Source organism: Diadema antillarum, unplaced genomic scaffold, assembly GCF_040938485.1.
Source record: "Diadema antillarum isolate AM-2024a unplaced genomic scaffold, OU_Dant_1.0 seq00001774_RagTag, whole genome shotgun sequence".
NCBI lineage: Eukaryota > Metazoa > Echinodermata > Echinoidea > Diadematoida > Diadematidae > Diadema > Diadema antillarum.
The window spans coordinates 512,344-531,873 of record NW_027272455.1 but is presented as its reverse complement, the minus strand read 5'-3'; the positions used below and the strand labels follow the sequence as shown (position 1 = coordinate 531,873).

The 19,530-nt window shown below is 39.4% G+C and overlaps 1 protein-coding gene across 2 annotated transcripts in view; it reads left to right on the top strand.

Moving 5' to 3' along the window:
* The window catches only part of LOC139712226 (E3 SUMO-protein ligase PIAS2-like), a 64,553-nt gene that overhangs the window by 23,221 nt on the left and 21,802 nt on the right, over window positions 1-19,530 (top strand). For both annotated transcript variants that reach the window (XM_071624064.1, XM_071624063.1), the window contains exons 5-10: window positions 10,951-11,085; window positions 14,327-14,432; window positions 15,995-16,163; window positions 17,024-17,089; window positions 17,820-17,965; window positions 18,637-19,054. In XM_071624064.1, coding sequence (XP_071480165.1) covers window positions 10,951-11,085; window positions 14,327-14,432; window positions 15,995-16,163; window positions 17,024-17,089; window positions 17,820-17,965; window positions 18,637-19,054 — 1,040 coding nt within the window. The remainder of the gene's footprint in view (window positions 1-10,950; window positions 11,086-14,326; window positions 14,433-15,994; window positions 16,164-17,023; window positions 17,090-17,819; window positions 17,966-18,636; window positions 19,055-19,530) is intronic.

The following is a 19,530-nucleotide window of genomic DNA, read 5'->3' as shown; positions in this document are numbered from 1 at the left end:
TTGTGAAAGTATACCCACCACAAAGTTTATGGTGTTCTTACATTACTGATGTTTTTGACTTATTGTAAAAGCTGCTATTATCGTGTAGAGATCTTTAATGAGGAGGTCACAGACATTTTTGTGAGATGTTGTTTTCGCGATTTGACACAGAGGCTCTCATAAGTGCAATGATGCATGCCCATTTGCGATATTTTTGTGTGTTTTTAAATCTGCTGCCCAACAATGATTTGTAAAATTCATAACTAGAGAAGCAGTCTGAGAGCGCCGACCTCCACCAAGCAGCTAATTTCCACCAATGATCTTGTTCTTCCATAGAGATCAGTGATTTCCACCCAAACGTATTCATGCTGAAAATCGCCCAATTTCCCAATATAGAAGCCTTCTGTTACGTCATCAACTTCCAGCTGCGCGGTGCGCCTCACCCTAGCAGAAACTAGAGGACACATTTCAGTGCGCGTATGAAAACCTAAAAAATGTGCAGCTTGAACTCCCAAGTTCATTTACCCTCCCTGCTAAAATATCAAAAATCCTTCATTAAATCTATAAAAATTCCTGGATCACTACCAAAATTTAATCATCTGTTACTTGTTGCCTTCCCAACCTTTCCTACAAGTTTCATCTAAATTCGTTTTCAACTTTGTGAGTTATTTTGCACACAGACAAACAAACCTACCAACAAACAAACAAACCAATGGTAATGAAAACATAAACTCCTCCCGTGGCAGAGGTAAGAATTATACCCTTGCGAAAATTTTATTTTCATGAATTTCGCGAGTCGGGTGCTATTCACGAAATTAAAGACACGAAAAAATAATGACTCTGATCCCGATATGAATGTGACGCACATGCATACATTTCTCCGCCCAGTACAGTACTCCACAATTGCAAACTTAGCCACTCGCAAAATTGTCTGGAAGTCGCGATTTGCAAAAATTTAGACTCGCTAAATGGTGTATAGTACTGTTTGCAGGCAGATCTACATATACTCTATGATATTGTGATTACTTGTCATGTAGTACTAAATAAATGCTGGGGTTAAGAAGGTGCTTAGGGCATGCACTGTTATCCCTCCCTTTAATAAGGGATTTGTATTTCAAGTTACCTTCTAAACACACACACAGCAGTGCATAAGCACATACCACACACACACACACACACACACACACACACACACACAGAAACATGCATACAAGACACACAACCACACACACACTCACAGTGCGCGCAAAACACATGTTAGCGTGCACAGATACACAACATACACACAAATACACACAACATTGTATAAGCACTGCAGTTATATACAGTACCCGGATGTATAAATGGCATTCACGTCTACATCGTATTGTACACACAGATACCCACAGATACACACACACACACACACACACACACTGTATCTGTATGGAAATGTCTTTGTGTGTGTATTATACGATATCTGTGTATCATTTGTGTGTATGGAAGAGGCAGCAGTGGTCATATCACAGCATTGCAATCATTGTTGTGTATGGTTGTGTATGCATAATAGCTGTCTTCATGTGTTTGTGTATGCGTGTGGACATGTATGTATGTGTGTCTTGTGTATATCTAGTGTGATAGAGTTTCTTGGCTTTAATGTTATAAATAGCTCTTTGTCAACATGCATAAAGATTTGTTTGCTAAAACCTTTGCCTGAGCAAGACTTACATGTTTGTAATGTTCATACATTTGCATACGTATGCACACGCTGGTTATACAATTTTTGACTCCCTATATACTGTACCTATTACATGTTCAAAAAACAAAAACAAAAAAATCATGATATATTGAGACTTTTATTACTTAGTGATGCTTTTGAATGATAAAGTCAAGGATTCACACCTATATCATTATTTTTTTATTTATCATTACAAGGAAATAATATATCACTTTCTGTTTGAAAAGGTTTTGATATATCATCATGATTAGTATTGCTTATGTGGGTGTGGGATTGAAGATTTGGAATAAGATGTAATAGTTGTGCATGTCGTGGGAGTGCTGTGTTTTACATTGCTGGGTAGACGGTGAAATAATAGTAAACAATAATATCATTCACTCCTGGCTGAACAGGAACCTTTTTTAATTTTATCGTAGCAACAGTTCTGGTTTCAGTCTCCTGCTTGTCACAAGATCATGTCATTCACAGAGATTTTATGCCTGTTGAATGTATAGTAGTTACAAAAACACACTGAAGTTACATTTTGTACTACAGCAGCAAGGAAAGTTTAGGAAACTGATTGGTTAGTACTGCAGTGAGCATTGTCTTAATGGCAGCAAGGGCTTTGAACACAATCTGGTCCCAGTCCTATGTTATACGTGCTTCAGTAGTGAATTATTTTTGCTTTATTTTGTTTTTGGTTGTTCTGTTTGTTGGTGTTGATATTGTTTGTTTGTTTGTTGGTGTTGATATTGTTTGTTTGTTTGTTGTTTGTTTGTGTGTTTGTTTGTTTGTTTGTTTGTTTGTTTGTTTGTTTGTTTGTTTGTTTGTTTTTTTTGGGGGGGCTGCACTAAGTCATTCATGCTTAGATAGATATATTCCTTAAAATCATTCTGTAGAGGAAAGTGTAGTACATGTAGGTCTGTAATGGTACATTGTGGCCTCTGTGGCTCCAGCCCGTACGTGTGGACTTTGTACCTTTGAATGGATCAACATTTGACCCCCCCCCCCCTGAAAAAAAGAGAAAATCAATAAACTGAACAGCAAAGCAAACACAAGTATAAGCTGCTCTCCTGCACGTAATTTTTTGTTGTGCTTTGAAAAGTGTCAGAATAAAGGAAAACTGAGTGAAATTTGACCAATGATGAGGAAGTTGTCACTGTTTGAAAGTTGGTTTATCTCTTAACTGTAATTTTTAACTGTAACTTGCCATACTGTCCTTTGTTTGTGTCATATGCATGTAGATATACACTGTACTATAAAGTTTACACTTTCATGCCATTGTTTAATGTGCAAGAGAATATTTTCCGGTTGTCATCTGTCATAACAAACCTGACAGATATTAATACACTTCTTTTGTGTAGAGTATGAATAATCTTGCTATATATAAAAACCGAACCTCACTATGACTACGGAGGGTATTATTCCGTTATTCTTGATTCTGGCCAGAGGGATGGACAGTCCTAGTGTTATCTCTTAAAGGCACATAGACCCAGTGGTTTAGTTGAATGCATACATGTACGTGGGCACACGGCGCAAGTTTCCTACAGAGACCTATGTTATCAACACCTCTTTAGCGCTTACGCTTTGACCCATTTCCACGAATCCGAAGACGTCCGATCCACTGTAGTCACTGGTCCAATCACAGTTCGGCTGAGGGGGATGACAGCTTTAGCAAACTTCTTTTGTGATGTCATTCTAAGAAGCACATATATGCCCGCTTCCTGGCATCACTACAGACTGCGTGATGCGCAGAGAAGACAACGAAGGCAACGTTACCTAGCAGCACCTACGCGCTTTACTCTTGATGACAGCTCAACTTTGGCAATCTTCATATGCTAACGCTGATCGGCAGTATCATCCAATAGCGCCCATGCACCCACCGGGTCTATGCGCCTTTAATTCTCAGTTAGCTTCATGTGGGGATTCCCACTTTTCCTGAAAGCTTGTTAGTTTCAGAATGTCACTTGACAACCTCAAAATAGTACAGCTTCTATGAATAAAGTTTTGGTAATCTGTCAAAGACGTACATCATATTTAAAAGCTTTATGACATGGAGCCTTGTTGAGGACGCAGTAAGGCAGGTGACGTTTGTTACAAATGTTTCGAAAGTCCAATAATCTGAAAATGAAGTGAAATGAGGTTTGTTATTCCGAAGGTTCATTATTATTCCGAAACACACAAATTCTGTATTGTCTACATGTATAGTAACTGTTTGTTCATCTGAAAATAAAAAAAGGGTTTATCAGTCTGAACATTTGTGTATTATTCTGAAGGTTTGTTGTTCTCATGGTTTGTAATTCTGAAACTGATACAAGGTTTGTTTGTCAGGTTTGTTTATATGAAAATGAAATGGGTTTGTTATTCTGAAGGTTCGTTCATCCGAAAACAAAATGAAGGGGTGTACGTAGTGAACCTTTGGAATAATGAACCTTCAGAATAACATTTGTTTGTATGGTAACCTTGGTACACCTGTAGTATGGCTGCCAGTGAAAAAGTAGGATTCTCTGCTAATCCCAGGTAACGGGCTATTCCACGGTTACTCACGTTACACTTGGAAAAACCTTCACTCATTCCTGGAGCTGTAACTCCCTTAGTATAGATATGAACCAAACAACTTTTTATCACAACAAAGTATACAGTCTGAGTATCCTTTGTATAAAAACAAAACTTGAGATATTTCGATATGCTCCTGGCAAATCTTGAAAATGTGTCGGTTACTCACGTTACACGATTTGGACATGCATAAAATGAAAAGTCGACAAAAGTGAAAAGTGTCCTCATACCAAGCCTTTATGAAAGTTAATTATATCCATTTCAAAGAAGTACAGTAGGGAGACAAATTTTGTATATACAATGTAGTATGAAAAATAATGAACGCATGGTTTTTTCTTGGGGTGCACATAAGGTGGTTACTCACGTTACGGTTACTCACGTTACATTTTGTCCATGTATGGTCCTCAATATAAACGTCACAAAAAAAATAATAATGTGTGTAGCATTCAAGTTTCTTTTTCTGAAATAATATGTGTAGGATATCAGAGACCAGTTTATGCTTAGAGATAACATTCTGAGTAGGTTTCCTTTTTAGCTCACCTGAGCCAAAGGCTCAAGTGAGCTATTGCGATCGCCCTTCGTCCGGCGTCCGTCGTGCGTCGTGCGTCGTCCGTCGTCCGTCGTCCGTCGTCCGTCGTCCGTCGTGCGTCGTCCGTCGTGCGTCGTGCGTAAACTTTTTACATTTTCATCTTCTTCTTGAAAACCCCAAGACCGATTTTCATCAAACTTGGCAGGTAGCATCCCTAGGGGGTTAGGAACTCAATTTGTTAAAATGGGCACCATGCCCCACCCAGGGGGCCCCCAGGGGGGCCCAAACCCCCCAAAATTAAGGAATCTGTAAAAATCTTCTTCTCTAGAACCAGAAGTGATAGAGCTAAGTTAATAATATGAGTTAGTACATTGATGACTGTAGTTTCAAGTTTGTTCATGGCAGAATCAGGGGTGCCCCCCTTGGGACCCAGGGGAGGGGGGTGGGGAAGGGTTCTAATGGGGCCTAAATTGTACATTTTCATCTTCTTCTTGAGAACTCCATGACCCATTTTCACCAAACTTGGCAGGTAGCATCCCTAGGGGGTTAGGAACTCCATTTGTTAAAATGGGCACCATGACCCACCCAGGGGGCCCCCAGGGGGCCCAAACCCCCCAAAATTAAGGAATCCGCAAAAATCTTCTTCTCTAGAACCAGAAGTGATAGAGCTAGGTTAATACTATGAGTTAGCACATTGATGACTGTAGTTTCAAGTTTGTTCATGGCAGAATCAGGGGTGCCCCCCTTTGGACCCAGGGGGGGGGGGGGGGGGTGAGGAGGGGTCCTAATGGGGCCTAAATTGTACATTTTTATCTTCTTCTTGAGAACCCCATGACCCATTTTCACCAAACTTGGCAGGTAGCATCCCTAGGGGGTTAGGATCTCAATTTGTTAAAATGGGCACCATGCCCCGCCCAGGGGGCCCCCAGGGGGCCCAAACCCCCCAAATGAAGGAATCTTTAAAAATCTTCTCTAGAATCAGAAGTTATAGAGCTGAGATAATACTATGAGTGAGTACAGTAATGACTGTAGTTTCAAGTTTGTTCATAGGAGATCCAGGGGTGCCCCTCTTGGGGGTGGGGGGGGGGGGGGTGGTTGGAAGGGTCCAAATGGAGGCCTGAATTGTACATTTTCATCTTCTTCCTGAAAACCTCATGATGGATTTTTGTCAAACTTGGCAGGTAGCATCCCTAGGTGGTCAGGATCTCAATTTTTCAAACTGGGCACCATGCCCCACCCAGAGGGCCCCAGGGGGCCCCAATTCCCCCAAATTAAGGAATCTTGAAAAAATTGGGCCCTTATTGTACATTTTCATCTTCCACTTGAGAATGCCTCGTCAAATTTTGGTAGAGCTGTGAATAATTTAGATTAGTGACTGCGTGAAAGGTGAACTTGCGATACTCAGGTGAGCGCTAGACCCGCGGGTCTCTTGTTTCTTCTACTAAATTGGACAGTATATATGCTATTTATGTATTTACTATCCAGATCTGGCATGGGCTTTGCAAATGAAAAAAAAAATCGAAAACAAATGCATTCAATTTAATTTCTTGCCTCAGCATCAATTAAAAAAGAACAGCAGTATAAAGTATAAAAAATAGACAAACATAATTAAATACTCTTCAGATTGGCTATACAATAGACCCTAGACTCAAAATCCAAATCAAATGTTCACATTGAGCTCTCCTTTCTTGATACTGTCCATGTCATTTAAAGGGAAGATAAACCCCAAGAGCATTGTAGATTGAGTGAAGGCAGCAACATTAGTAGAACACATCAGTGAAAGTTTGAAGAAAATCGGACAATCGATGCAAAAGTTATGAATTTTTAAAGTTTTGGTGTTGGAACCGCTGGATGAGGAGACTACTAGAGGTTATGACGTATGAGTGGACAACAATACCAAGAAAATATAAAGAAAATTCTACAAAAATCCATTTTTCATGAAAATTACAAATTCCATCGACTTGATATTGACATATGTTAAGGGTAGCAATTATTCCCCCTGCTTTCTGAAAGTGGTTGCTCCATTGCTCTTTCATAATTCTAGAAAAGTGAAATTTTGTTGAATTTCCTTTATATTTTCTTTGTATTGTTGTCCACTCATACGTCATATCCACAAGTAGTCTCCTCATCCAGCGGTTCCAACACCAAAACTTTAAAAATTCATAACTTTTGCATCGATTGTCCAATTTTCCTCAAACTTTCACTGATGTGTTCTACTAATGTTGCTGCTTTCACTCAATCCACATTGTTCTTTGGGTTTACCTTCCCTTTAACCTGCATTTTGACTATACTATCCAGCTGATATGTGTTTGTATTGAAAGTAAAGTGTCCACAATTATTGTCAATATTGATAGCTGGTGCATCTACAGTTTTTTTTTTTCCATTAAACATCTTCTATTTCATATGAAAGATTACAAGGGTTGGGCCATTTCCAATACATCCCAACTTGCTCCATTACAGATACAGTGTACAATATACTTGATATATACATGTAGTTATTCTCTTGGCCAACAGCAATTACTTCTCCAGGATACATTCTTCTCATTACTCCACTGTATACCAGTCTCTAATAGATGGATGGGTTCTCTTGTGCCTCCTCTGACTCTGGTTAAACTTGACTTGCTGCATCCGCAGAAATCAGGAATTTTGAGATCTCCTCAGCTTTTGAAAAAATAGATACATGTACGATTTATGCTTGTGATTCCTGGAATGGGCTGTGTGGCTTCATACAATGTGTATATGATACCAATATGACGAAAATTTCAAGCCTTCATCTCAGCTTGTAACAGGACTGCCACTGTTACACCCTTCATGCCCTTAACTGCAGCAACAAAAGTAGTAGCATCACACATATTAGCTTTTCTGATCCTTACTTTACCCCACATTTGATGTTTCACAAATATACCTATCTTATCCACTAGTCACTGGCCATGGGATGTGTCTAAAAAGTTCCACTAAATCTAGAGTTTATCTATGCAGTGTGTACAGTGATGCTGCAATGTTTCTGTTTTTCAATTATGATGCTGGGCTACATGTATCTGACCAGAGAAATCCTTTTCCACATGATCTGGTACGAGAAGCCATCCAGCAGTTTCCTTTTCTGTGGGCAAGATTGTCTGATGTGTTGACGTGGGAGTGCTGAGACCCAGAATGCCACACTGCCACTGTAAAAAAAGACTAACCTGCCTTTGATTCCATTAGGTACTCTGGATCTTATCTTGAGCAACACAGGTGTAATTTTTGCTGAAATGAACCTAAATGAGGGCTTCTTTAGGATAATTATTGTTGGTTGCCTGGTTGCATGTCTGGTCCTCATATGCCTGGTGATGCTTGTTATGTTGGAGGAACTGAGGCACCAAACTACAGTATGTTGTAATCGACTAGGTCATGTGTGGTGCTCTCCTCAACAGCTTTCATTTAATCGGTTGTCTTCTGTGCGCAGCTTTCCAAACGTACTGCTGGGTACCAGCACTGTCAGAGTTCATGATTCTTATGAATCTCCACCATCCTTGCACAAATTGCACTCATTCATTCAGCATGCTCACTTACGTAGCAAGGTTCACTATGTACAAGAATCTCTAGATCTCTGGGAGCTCATGCAGAATGGGACATGGTGATGACACTTTGTGAAGAGCACTGATTTCCATGATGAAGTTCTCGTGATATTTACGTATACATCTTAAAAACAAACATTGTGGGGAAGCTTGTTTGAAAGTTGGACATGATCGAGACAAAGTTCAGTAAATTTTACCTATGTACTTTCCCACTTTGACATCTGGGAACACCAAGTGTAGAAAAGAGCATGCGTTTCCAAAATTGACAATGCCATGTACCAAGCTCATATTCATTTATTTATTGTTTATTTTTGATGAGGAAAGAGTCACATCAGAGAGGGGTACTCTCATTTCACTTTTAATTAACCAAAAATAACTTCAAAGCTTACCATGAGACTTAAAATTTGCCATCCCACAGTAAATGTTACCTAAATTCATAATTTTTGCTGGTTACTCACGTTACAAAATGGTTACTCACGTTACAAGGTTACTCACGTTACAGTTTTTCTTCATCATTTTTATAAAGATTAGTATTTTGTTGTGATTTTGATAGTATCACCTTGTCAAAGTTTGTTTGAAGGAAGAGAATTTCAAATCCCACCAATTTAATGTGAAGAATTTTTCTCTCAGAAAACAAAGTCAGTTTTTTTGGTTACTCACGTTACATCGCCTAAGTAGGTTACAATATTTATTTTTGAACGAGTTCTACAAATTTACTTGAAAAGCTGTTATGTATTTTAGGTAATTTGAGCCTTTTAAAATTCAGAAATGAATAAACTGGTATGATGTTGCAATAATGAAATGGTAATATGCCATATTCCACTTTTCTCTATTTTTCTTGTATTTTGGTACAGAATGGAAGTCACAACTTTCAACCATTTTTCCCCAAAGTAAACATATGAAAATCAACTTTTTATTTTTGGTTCCTGAAAATATCATGTATGCAGGACTAAAAACTAAAATAACACAGAAAAATATTGAATTTGAATTTTTAAGCTCATGTCCACCAACCTGTGGAATAGCTGGTCATTTTAAAACTAGTCGAGAACTGTGTAAATGCTGAATAATTTGGTCATTAGTACATGTGGTGTCTGTTTTTAAATAGAGCCCCAACATATATAACTCTTCTCCGTGAATGGAAATCACTTTTCTGTGCATTTCATGGTGGAAAAGCCTTCCTGTAGTTTGATCGTGTCTTTTGAAAGAAGAGCAAATTATCCTATTTTCCATTATTTTAAATTCAAAATTTAAATGTACCCGATGATGTTACCTGTCATGGCCGCTTCCGTCCTCTCCCTCCCCCTCCCCCCCCCCAAAAAAAAAAAAAAAAATTGTCGTATTTTCACATCCCTCTGATTCTCAAGCAAAAGCATGTACTGCATCCAGCATATGGAGCCACATGTACCATGAAATTAGTTCACATCACACAAAGCACACACTGTAGATGGACAATATTTGAAGGTCATAGTACTAGTAAAAATGCATGATCAAGCACATATGAAGTGAAAAGAATTGAAGTGTGTAAGGAAACCATGTTTGTTTGGTTTTTTTTTTTCTTGACTCATCAAATCCCAGAAGTTAAATTTCTGTGGTTAAGTGTTGTATCTTTGTGGTTTTACAATCTTTGCTGTTCAGTTTTAGTTTTTGAACTTCTTTGCTGTTTGAGCCTGCTGTTGTTCATATAAATTATGATCATTTGTTTTGTTGCAGAATTTTTAAAAACTTCCTGATGATTGCTACATTTGAAGGACAAACACCTTCTGTATTGAGTGAATGCAGCAATATCAGCAGAACACATCAGTGAAAGTTTAAGGAAAATTTGACAATCTGTTCAAAAGTTTTGAAATTTTCTGCACAGTCACTGCTGGATGAGAAGACTACTACGGTATATGATGTTACATGTGTAAAACAATATAGGGAAAATATAAACATAATTTCGCAAAGTTTTGTGTTTTGTTTTTAAAGTACATTATTCTCTCGACTTGTTACTGGTGTGTGTTAAGGGTAATATTATTCCCCCTGCCTTCTGAAAGAGGCAAGTCAAGTGCTCTTTTATTATGCCAGAAAAGTAGAAATATATTGAATTTTCTTTATAATTTTGTTATATCATTCTACGCAGATGACATCACAAGCTGTAGTAGTCATCTCATCCAGCAATGACAGCATTGAAATTTTAAAAAAAATCGTAACTTTTAAACAGATTGTCTGATTTTCCTCAAACTTTCACTGATGTGTTATTATATTGCTACATTCTCTCAATCCTCATGTATATTAAGAAGGTGAACTTGTCCTTTAAGACTGATTCTCAGATTGCAATGCATTCTATTTGATAAGATTAAAGTTCTTGTCTCTCTCTCAAGTTAGCCAATGTTAAAAAGTTTATTTCCAATGGATTTAATGACTTTTATCTGTTCTTAATCTCTCTCCATTATGAGACATATATTGAAATTATGTAAGCGGCGCCAGTTTCATGACAAAAAGATGATACTTTCTGCAACAACATTGCTCTTGAATTCAATGGGGCGATACGTGTATTTGTGAGAAGGGTTACTTTGAGTGCTGAAACTGAACTCACATTGTTGTAGTCTATGCTAATTGCTTGTTTTTATCCTTCGCCCTTCTTCCACCTACTGCAGCCATGTTTTCCGCAGAACAAGCCCGGTGTGGAAGTCAAGAGGCCAGGGCGGCCAATCAACATCACCCAACTCACCCGACTCAATGCAACCATGCCAAACTACATTGAAGTCCAGTGGATTCCCGAAATCGGAAGGGTAGGTGGCGAAATGAGAGTGTTTGAAATTAGCATGTTACAACAGGGGAAGACCCTCTGTAACCCAAGTCCTCAGAATCACACTCCTGAGTTTCTGCTGCTGTACATATCTTTTAATTTCAATTTTTAGCATCTAGTTGCTATTTCATATCATAGAATAGATTCTTTTATTTGAAGCCTACTGTAAAATGAGGAATGTTCACGTGCATTTAAATTTCGCGAGAGCCAAATTTGCAAAATTAAATGCAAGCGAAAGTTCTTGTCTTAATTATGCATGTACACATGCATTGAATGCCACGAAAAAGGCCATTGGCTCCAATTCATGACAATTTTGTGCCGTGAATATATCATGTTTTACAGTATTTTAGTCATGTACCATTTTTCTCTGCACCCTCTCCCCCCCCCCCCCCCTTCACAAAATTTATAAGAAAATTGAAGTTGGGTTTTTCTGTGTGGTTTTGTCCAGATTTAATAAATATAACCATTTCCATCTGAACTTTCTTCATTATAGGATATAATATGCAGTTTAAGTCAGTATTGCCAACTTTAAATGAGGACAATACAGTGATTTGTACACCAAATTCCCCCAGAACTCAGTGGGTTTATTATGGTTGCATTTAAGTAACATGTAAATTCTATTCAATTTTCTTGTGTAAGAGGTGTGTTTTTTTTTTTTCTTTCGCTCAAAGACATGCAACATTTAATTGATTTTCTTTTTCTTTACTGATCATTGGGGAGGGGCCACCAGAAGGGGAGGGTAGAGGTTGGTAAATTATCTTGCATGATCATTGTAAGTACACTGTAGCTGTTGTGAATTTTACAGTTGGTATGATTTCAATGCATTGCAAATACGGCAACCGTGACTAGTCCATGACTGACAGTCTATTGTGTCTTTCTAGGGGTTTGGAAGTGTTAGTAAGAAATGTTTTGGCCAAAGAGGGGGAAAGAAATTTGATTTTGATAATGATTGCCTCATTTTCATCATTTACAATTGTATTCACAAGAATGTGACAGTCATAGAGAAGGCATGGCATAAACAGTACAGAGAAACATTGGGAGGAAGATGAGCAGACATCAAAATTGACTGATTGACTTTGTGCACTTCCAGGCAGTCTTTATTTATTTATTCTTGCCTATATATGGAACACAAAAATTCATTTGGCCCTCAGACCAGAGCTGACAAGTCAGCCTAATTCCGGCGGAATTCCCCCTGTAAACGTAAATATCTCAGCATTTTGTAGAAAGAGAATATAAATGTCCCTCTGATTTAGTAATGCCCATTGAAATGCATGCAATACCAAGGTATCTCCCTGATTATTGCTCTTTGAAACTGCCTTGATTTAGACACTATGTACGCCATATTTTGCAGGGCTTATATTTTCCCAAATTTTGCGAGTTGAGTGCTATTCGCGAATTTAACAACATACAAAAATATTTTTAACTCTGATCTGCAGCATTACTGCACTCCACGATCACAAATTTACATGTACCACTTGTGAAATTGTTGGGAAGTCCCGATTCACAAATAAATTGGACTTGCTAAATATATTGTGTATACGATGTATGCAATTGTTAACAGGTCTGCTGTAGACTGATGCTGTTGAGCCGAGATGATATGGAGTGTGTGTATGGCAGGTCTTTGTAATCAGTGTGAAATCTTGTAGAACTCATGAGCTAATTCCATCATGATAGTTATTCTCACTCAAGAGCGGTCTGCAATTTGAAAGTTTAGCATGTGTCATGGAAAACAAGAAAAAACAAACCATTTGATACTGTGCATGAATGTATGTGCACAGAGCACAAAGTTCTTTGATATTGGGGTCCAGCTGTTTACTTCTAGGTACTCTCCGCTGCTGTCTTTGTTTAATCTTTAAATTTGACCAAAGCGAATAAACTGTAATCCAAGGACAAGAATCAGCAGCCAGACTTAAATGAAGTTTTCAGAAGCATTCAAACTCATTTTTTGATTTCTCAGCATGTCATCAATTTTTGGCATGGAATGTCACACATTTTTTTTAAATTGGATGTCACATAAAAATTTTAAGCAGGTGCGACACACTGTAAAACCCTTGCAGACCATTCTTGTGTTAACAGCAAAACAGTATTTTATAATGCTCTAAAGCACTGTTAATTTCTTGGAATAAGACCCCGTTTACTGGGCCGAGCCACGGCCGAGCCCAGCCTCAATTGTGGGGCCGAGCCCCGCAATTTTGTCCATTTACACTGCCGGACTCGGCCGCGTTTTTAATTCAAACCTTTCAATATTTTGTCGTAGTGGCGCTCTGCTTGTAAACAAAGGCAATTTGGTATAGTCTGGTTTTCAGGCCCTTTGCCAACTGGATTCCGTGGCGACGAAGTCGCCGTTTGGGCAAAGGCCTTTGCCAAAGGAAAAATCCTTCGCAGGACAAAACCACCTTAAACTATGCTAGTTTTCGACGTTGAGGGGGTTAATATCCTGAATAACGAAATAGTACGGGCAGAGGGTTTGGAAGCCAGACTAAAATTGGCTGCGCATTTGGCCCAGTTTGCATTTACACTGAGAAAAGGCCGGGCACGGCCGCGGCCGGTGAGACCACCTCCAGAGCGAGGCCAAATGCGAGGCCAATTTTGGCTCGGCAGTTGGTCTTTTGCGCGTTTACACTGAAGCGGGGCTGGGCCGAGCCGCGGCCTCGCCTCGCACTGTAAATGGGGTCTAAGTTATCTAACATCTCATCAATAGAGAATTATGCTGCTTGTTGATAGAGTACTAAAATGATTATTCTTCCATTCAACCTGTCAGAGTCAGCAGGTGTGAAAGGGGGAAGTAGTTTATGCATCTTTTGAGAGTTGCTGGTTATGAATATTGTGCAACCATACATTCATGCACCTGTCATGTGATATATTGTAAAAGTAGAAATATTTATGGTGTGGAATATTTTGCACATTCTGTGCAGCATGAAACTTTGATGAAAAGAAAAGCATGCAAATTTGTGATGTGGACCATTCACCATTTATGTGGCACCAAAGCTCATTACCACCATTGCAGTGGTGAGCTGTTTGGAGTGCTCGCTCAAATGTCATGACTGATAAATCACAATATGCTAAGTTCATCAAAAAATTCATAGTGCAGTTAATTCCACTTCTATAGTATTTGAAACATTACAAATCTTGCAGTGTGTCTGCAGCATTCAAAGCGTAATATCTTCAGGTATTATTTGGTTTTGCATGGTCTTGTATGTTTTTCTGTCTATTCTCTCTTGCAGTCGTACTGCCTGTCGGTGTACCTGGTGAGGCAGCTGAACTCAGAAATACTCCTCCACAGGCTGCGCAGCAGAAACATACGCAATCCAGATCACTCGAGAGCCCTGAGTAAGTGGAGAGGAAATGTGAGGCAGTGCCAGATGCTCACATTTTCTGTGTAACGTGCACTGATCAATTCAAGAAACACTCAACACTCTGGAACCATGTTGTCTCTACAGTTGAATGGAGAGTACAAATAATTTGATACGTCCAATAGGATGGTACTTCAATCCAGTCACATTGATAGTGTTACATCAAGGAGGTTAGAGAGATGGAGTTACAACTGGCTGTTCTTACTCAAACAGCTGTCAGTTTTCTGTGTATGTACAAAAGAATTCAACAGGTACATTTGTGCCTTTGATGATCGCGGTTCGATGCCACATTCTTTCTGAGCAATTTGAAGATTCATTTCGGACTCTGACATAATGTCAGCTTTATTTTGCTTGTTTTATTATTGAATGAAAAGAAATTTCACATACTGACACAGCATATAAAATGAAAGTAAATCCCATTCAGAAATATGTGCAAAAATGTAAATCTGAGCTGTGTATTGTATTTTATATATTGCATCGCCATGTTTGTACCAGTATAAACCGCTCATCTTTTACAAGAAGGGACAGCAAAAATTGATTACCATCATAAAGACATACCTTTCATAGATAGTGGCTGGTTATTACGCTGTGAGACATGAATCAATTGTCTTCCTATCTATGGGACAGCTCCATTTTGGCACATGCTTACTTCCTGTCGTGTTATCGAACATGGATCAAAGGGAATAAGACTGTTGTGACTCCATGTCTTGAACCTTCTTGGTTATATCTTACTCTATTATACACTAGGTAATTATTTAATTTGCCATATATCGTAGGTAGATAGATGACAGCCAGGAATGCACTTTAGTCTTTGCAAAGATTTGGGAGCTGCACTCCTTAGTTTTCCAACTGACAATATCTTGCATGCCAGAGAAGTTATGATTGATTAAAGTTAAGCCCAGTTGAGATGGACTGATCTCACATGAACTGTCGAATTCATGACATCCAGATAAGTGATGAACACCAGGGGTCCGTTTCATGAAAGTCTTATGAGAGACTTTTCGCTCATAAGACACACTTATGAGAGCCTTCATGAAATGGACTTTACTTTTCTACATACTTGGCTACTTATGAGTGACTGTGACCATTCTGAGATTTATATAAAGACTTTTATGTGATGACTTCATGAAATGATGACATAAAAAGGTTGTACCCTGGGTTGCCAAAAAGTGGAAATTATTTTGGTGCTGGAGCTTGCGCGCGCTAGCCACTGCACTGCACTGCACTGAAGCACACGCTATTGCTAGCACAGCATGCCATGCATGCATAGTATAACATGCAGTGGCATGGGAATGACTATGTACATGCACACACAATGCATGCATTTCTTTGCGGCTGTCCTCGAGTGGACGTGAGGTGGCGCTACACAACGTGGTACCCCGGGGTAATGCGTGATGCATCAAATGGACCCCAGTTATTAACATGGGCACAAGTGACAAATATACAACATTTCTTGGATGCCAGTATTTAATCCAGTGTCACTTATTGAGTCACAAGGAGTTCACAAGTGATTGTGCAATGCCGTCTCATCTCTTGCAGTCAAGGAAAAACTGTCCCATGACCCGGACAGTGAGATCGCCACCACCAGTCTCCGCGTCTCCCTCATATGCCCGCTGGGCAAGATGCGGATGTCGGTGCCGTGCCGACCGGTGACCTGCACGCATCTCCAGTGTTTTGATGCTTCACTCTACATCCAGATGAATGAAAGGTGAGCGACTTGTCGTTGATATTGGAACAAAGTGATTGCCAAAACTTGTCTCCCTGCCACACTTTGTTCTCTCTCTCTCTTTTTTTTTTCTCTCTCTCTCTCTGCAAATGTGTGTATGTGTGTGTGTGTGTGTGTGTGTGTGTGTGTGTGTGTGTGTGTGTGCATATTGTTGGCATACATTCAAGATGACTCTTGTTATGTAAAATTATAAAAATCAAATAGAGATTATTACAAAAAAAAAACAAACGTGTATGTGTGTGTGTACCTTTGTGTCTGTGTTCTGTGTCTGTATTTTGCTAGCCATGGCCAGCAGTATGAATCAAGTTGGAAACCATGCTGCCACTTTTACGTCATGGAATAGCAAGTTTGATGCGGTATTTTTCCTTCCCTTTTTTTTTTTAAACGCCCACATTTTACACTATACAAGGAGCTTAACAATGACATAAGAAACACCAATGTTACAATTGAAAACATGATTGTATGTGTACCAACTGCCTTAAACCTAGAAATATGCACTGGGTGGAGATTCATGTATATTTAGTACTTTGTATCACCAGCACAAATTTCAAACAATTTTCCCCTGTTCAAATAGTTGCATTCCTGTGAATTTGCAAAGTATCAACAGTCTGTGCAATTTAAGGCACACACATTTTCTCATGCTGGATCAAGTAAAAAGAAAAACGTAAGAAAGTAATAATCATATAACTTTCCACCCTTAACAGAGTTGGATTATTTCAACACTCTTTTGTTGTCCCGTCAAAAGACATTTGTAGTTTAGTGATTACCGGTAACTTTGCTTTAATTTATGAAAAGAAATTACCATGCTGTTGTCTATTTGCACATTTTCATTTGTATTGTAGGAAGCCAACATGGATATGTCCTGTATGTGACAAGAAAGCTCCGTTTGACTCATTAGTGATTGATGGGTATGTAGACTCTCATTTTCAGTCTGTTGCATGTTTTCTCAATGAATTGGTCGCCATCACATGAGTTCAGTGACTAGCAATGGCAAATGTAATACAGTATTATACTCAAGAATTTACTCATAGAATGTCCAGTAGTTGCCATGTTGGGCCACTTGATTCCATCTGTATTTGTATTTTGGTTATGAGATTTTCAGTGTCACCTGGTCAGATCCATTTGTAAGAGTAGGTTGTGAGTTGTGAGAATAAGTTTTAGCTATATATCTTACATAGTCATGATAATGTACTTATGTTTTCAGTGACTTACTTTTGCATTGCTAAGACACAATTTCACCATGATATGTATATTGTCATATGAAACTGGAAGTCCTTGATTTGTTACTTTTGTATGCCAGTATGCTGAATTAATTGTTCCCATGTTACAGGGCCTCCAAGATTAGCAGGGTATACTCCACTTGTGAGTCTACCATGGGTGAAAGATACCACATAAATGAATAGGTAGAATTTTTCCCCACTAAGCTTGTTACACTCTTGAGGTTGATAATTCAAACAGATTGTGTATAGTTAATCACAGTGGATAGGCTTCATTTTGCCGAGGACTGTCGTTACTGTCACTCCATATAATGACACTGATAAGACAAAAGAAAAAAAAAAGATACATGTAAAAATGACATGGATCCTTAAGACCTGCTTCAAGGTAAGGACACTAATGATCTCCCTTGTTCATCAACAGACTCTTTCTGGAGATCTTGCGTAACCCACCAGAGAGCAATGAGATCATCTTTGTAGAAGATGGCTCCTGGACACCTCTAGGACCCAAGCAGGAGAAGCCATCTCACATCCTCTCCTCACCCTCAAACTCTTCAAAGGGTGGCCACTGTGAGTGAAATATCTCCAATTTGATTTTTTTCTCCCTTTTTCTTGGGGGGTGGGGGGGGGGGGGGGGGGGGGGGAGTCCTTGTCAGCATGGATTTGTATCATTTGATATTTCATGCTGTATAAATCATATGTGTCTTGCAATTGCTCTATATTTGCATATTGTGCAAGTAGCCTGATATTTCTAAAACTGACAGCATGCCAAAATATTACCTACAGGATGTACTGCAACAGAATACAGTCTATATCAACTTCAGGGTGTAAAATCTCTTATTTTGCTTCTTGAAAAGGAAAAATATCTACCTGTATTTCTCATTCCATCTTGTGGTTGTAGATTGCACACTTAACCTTTCGTGAAATGGTCGTACAAGCCGTGATACATGAAAAATATGTATATAGTAGTCCCAGAAGTACATAGGTGTGTGTGCTAATGTCACATGCATTGTTGAATGCACTGCCTAGAGATGAAGCCCATTTGCATGATCTCATACTTCACTGCAAGATTGTGTTCAAATTAACATAATTGATTCTGGTTTTCATGTCTGAAACATCAAAAGGCTCTGTTTAGAACTAGATGTTGAAGTGAAATGTATGTGGTAGCTTGTGTTTGGCATGTTTCTTTCTGCTGCCATTGTGTAATATACTTTTGTATATCTTTTTATTTCCTTTCATAGCATCCTCACAATCAACACCCAGTAAGAAATCAAAAGAAGTGGTCATTGACCTGACATTAAGCAGTTCAGAGGAGGAAGATGACGATGATGACGACGATGACGACGACATCCCAGTCCAGCCAGTCCAGCCAGCTCCTGCCCAGCAGCAGCAAGAACCCCAGAAGATCGACAGCGATAAGGATGCTGAGGTGGAGGAGGACTTGGAAGATGCTGACCTGGATGACGACACGGCGGTCCAGAATTATGCCTCCAGGGTGGAGCAGCGCATCAACGACGATGACGACGACGATGATGACATCAGCGAGGCCATGCCGACCATGACCACCAGCGTCGACCACGGGAGCAATCGCGTTGAGCGGGGCCGGGAGACACCCCACATGCCGCCCTTGCCCATACTCCCTACACCAACATCGAAAGGGTGCGTTGACTTTCCATTCAATCTTTCCTATAGACCAGATCAGACACTCAGTAGAAACTGGCACTACACATATGAGAGTAACGGGTCTGACACACCACAGGGGACCAGTAACATCCATGAGGACTTCATTGACCTAGGGGATATGGGCCATCAGGTCCCTCTCAATTTCTCGCCAATGCGGCACGGGTCTTACAACAATAACAGATACAGTCCCTATTCACACTGATGAGAGTTGCTAATCCACAAAATAGCATTGACATCATTCTTGTCACCAGCAGTAGAGCTGCGAAACGAGATGTAGCTGTTGGAATGATTGTTCCTATGCCTTTTGATAGAAGAAGCACATGTAGCTTTTAGCATTCAAAGGCAAGCCAAACAGTTGGTGCCATTTCAAAGGTTTACGGTGGGATGCTCTCTCAGATCTGGAGTAGACCACCTAACATGGAAGCACTGCATGTATGTGTTTTTGAGTAGGG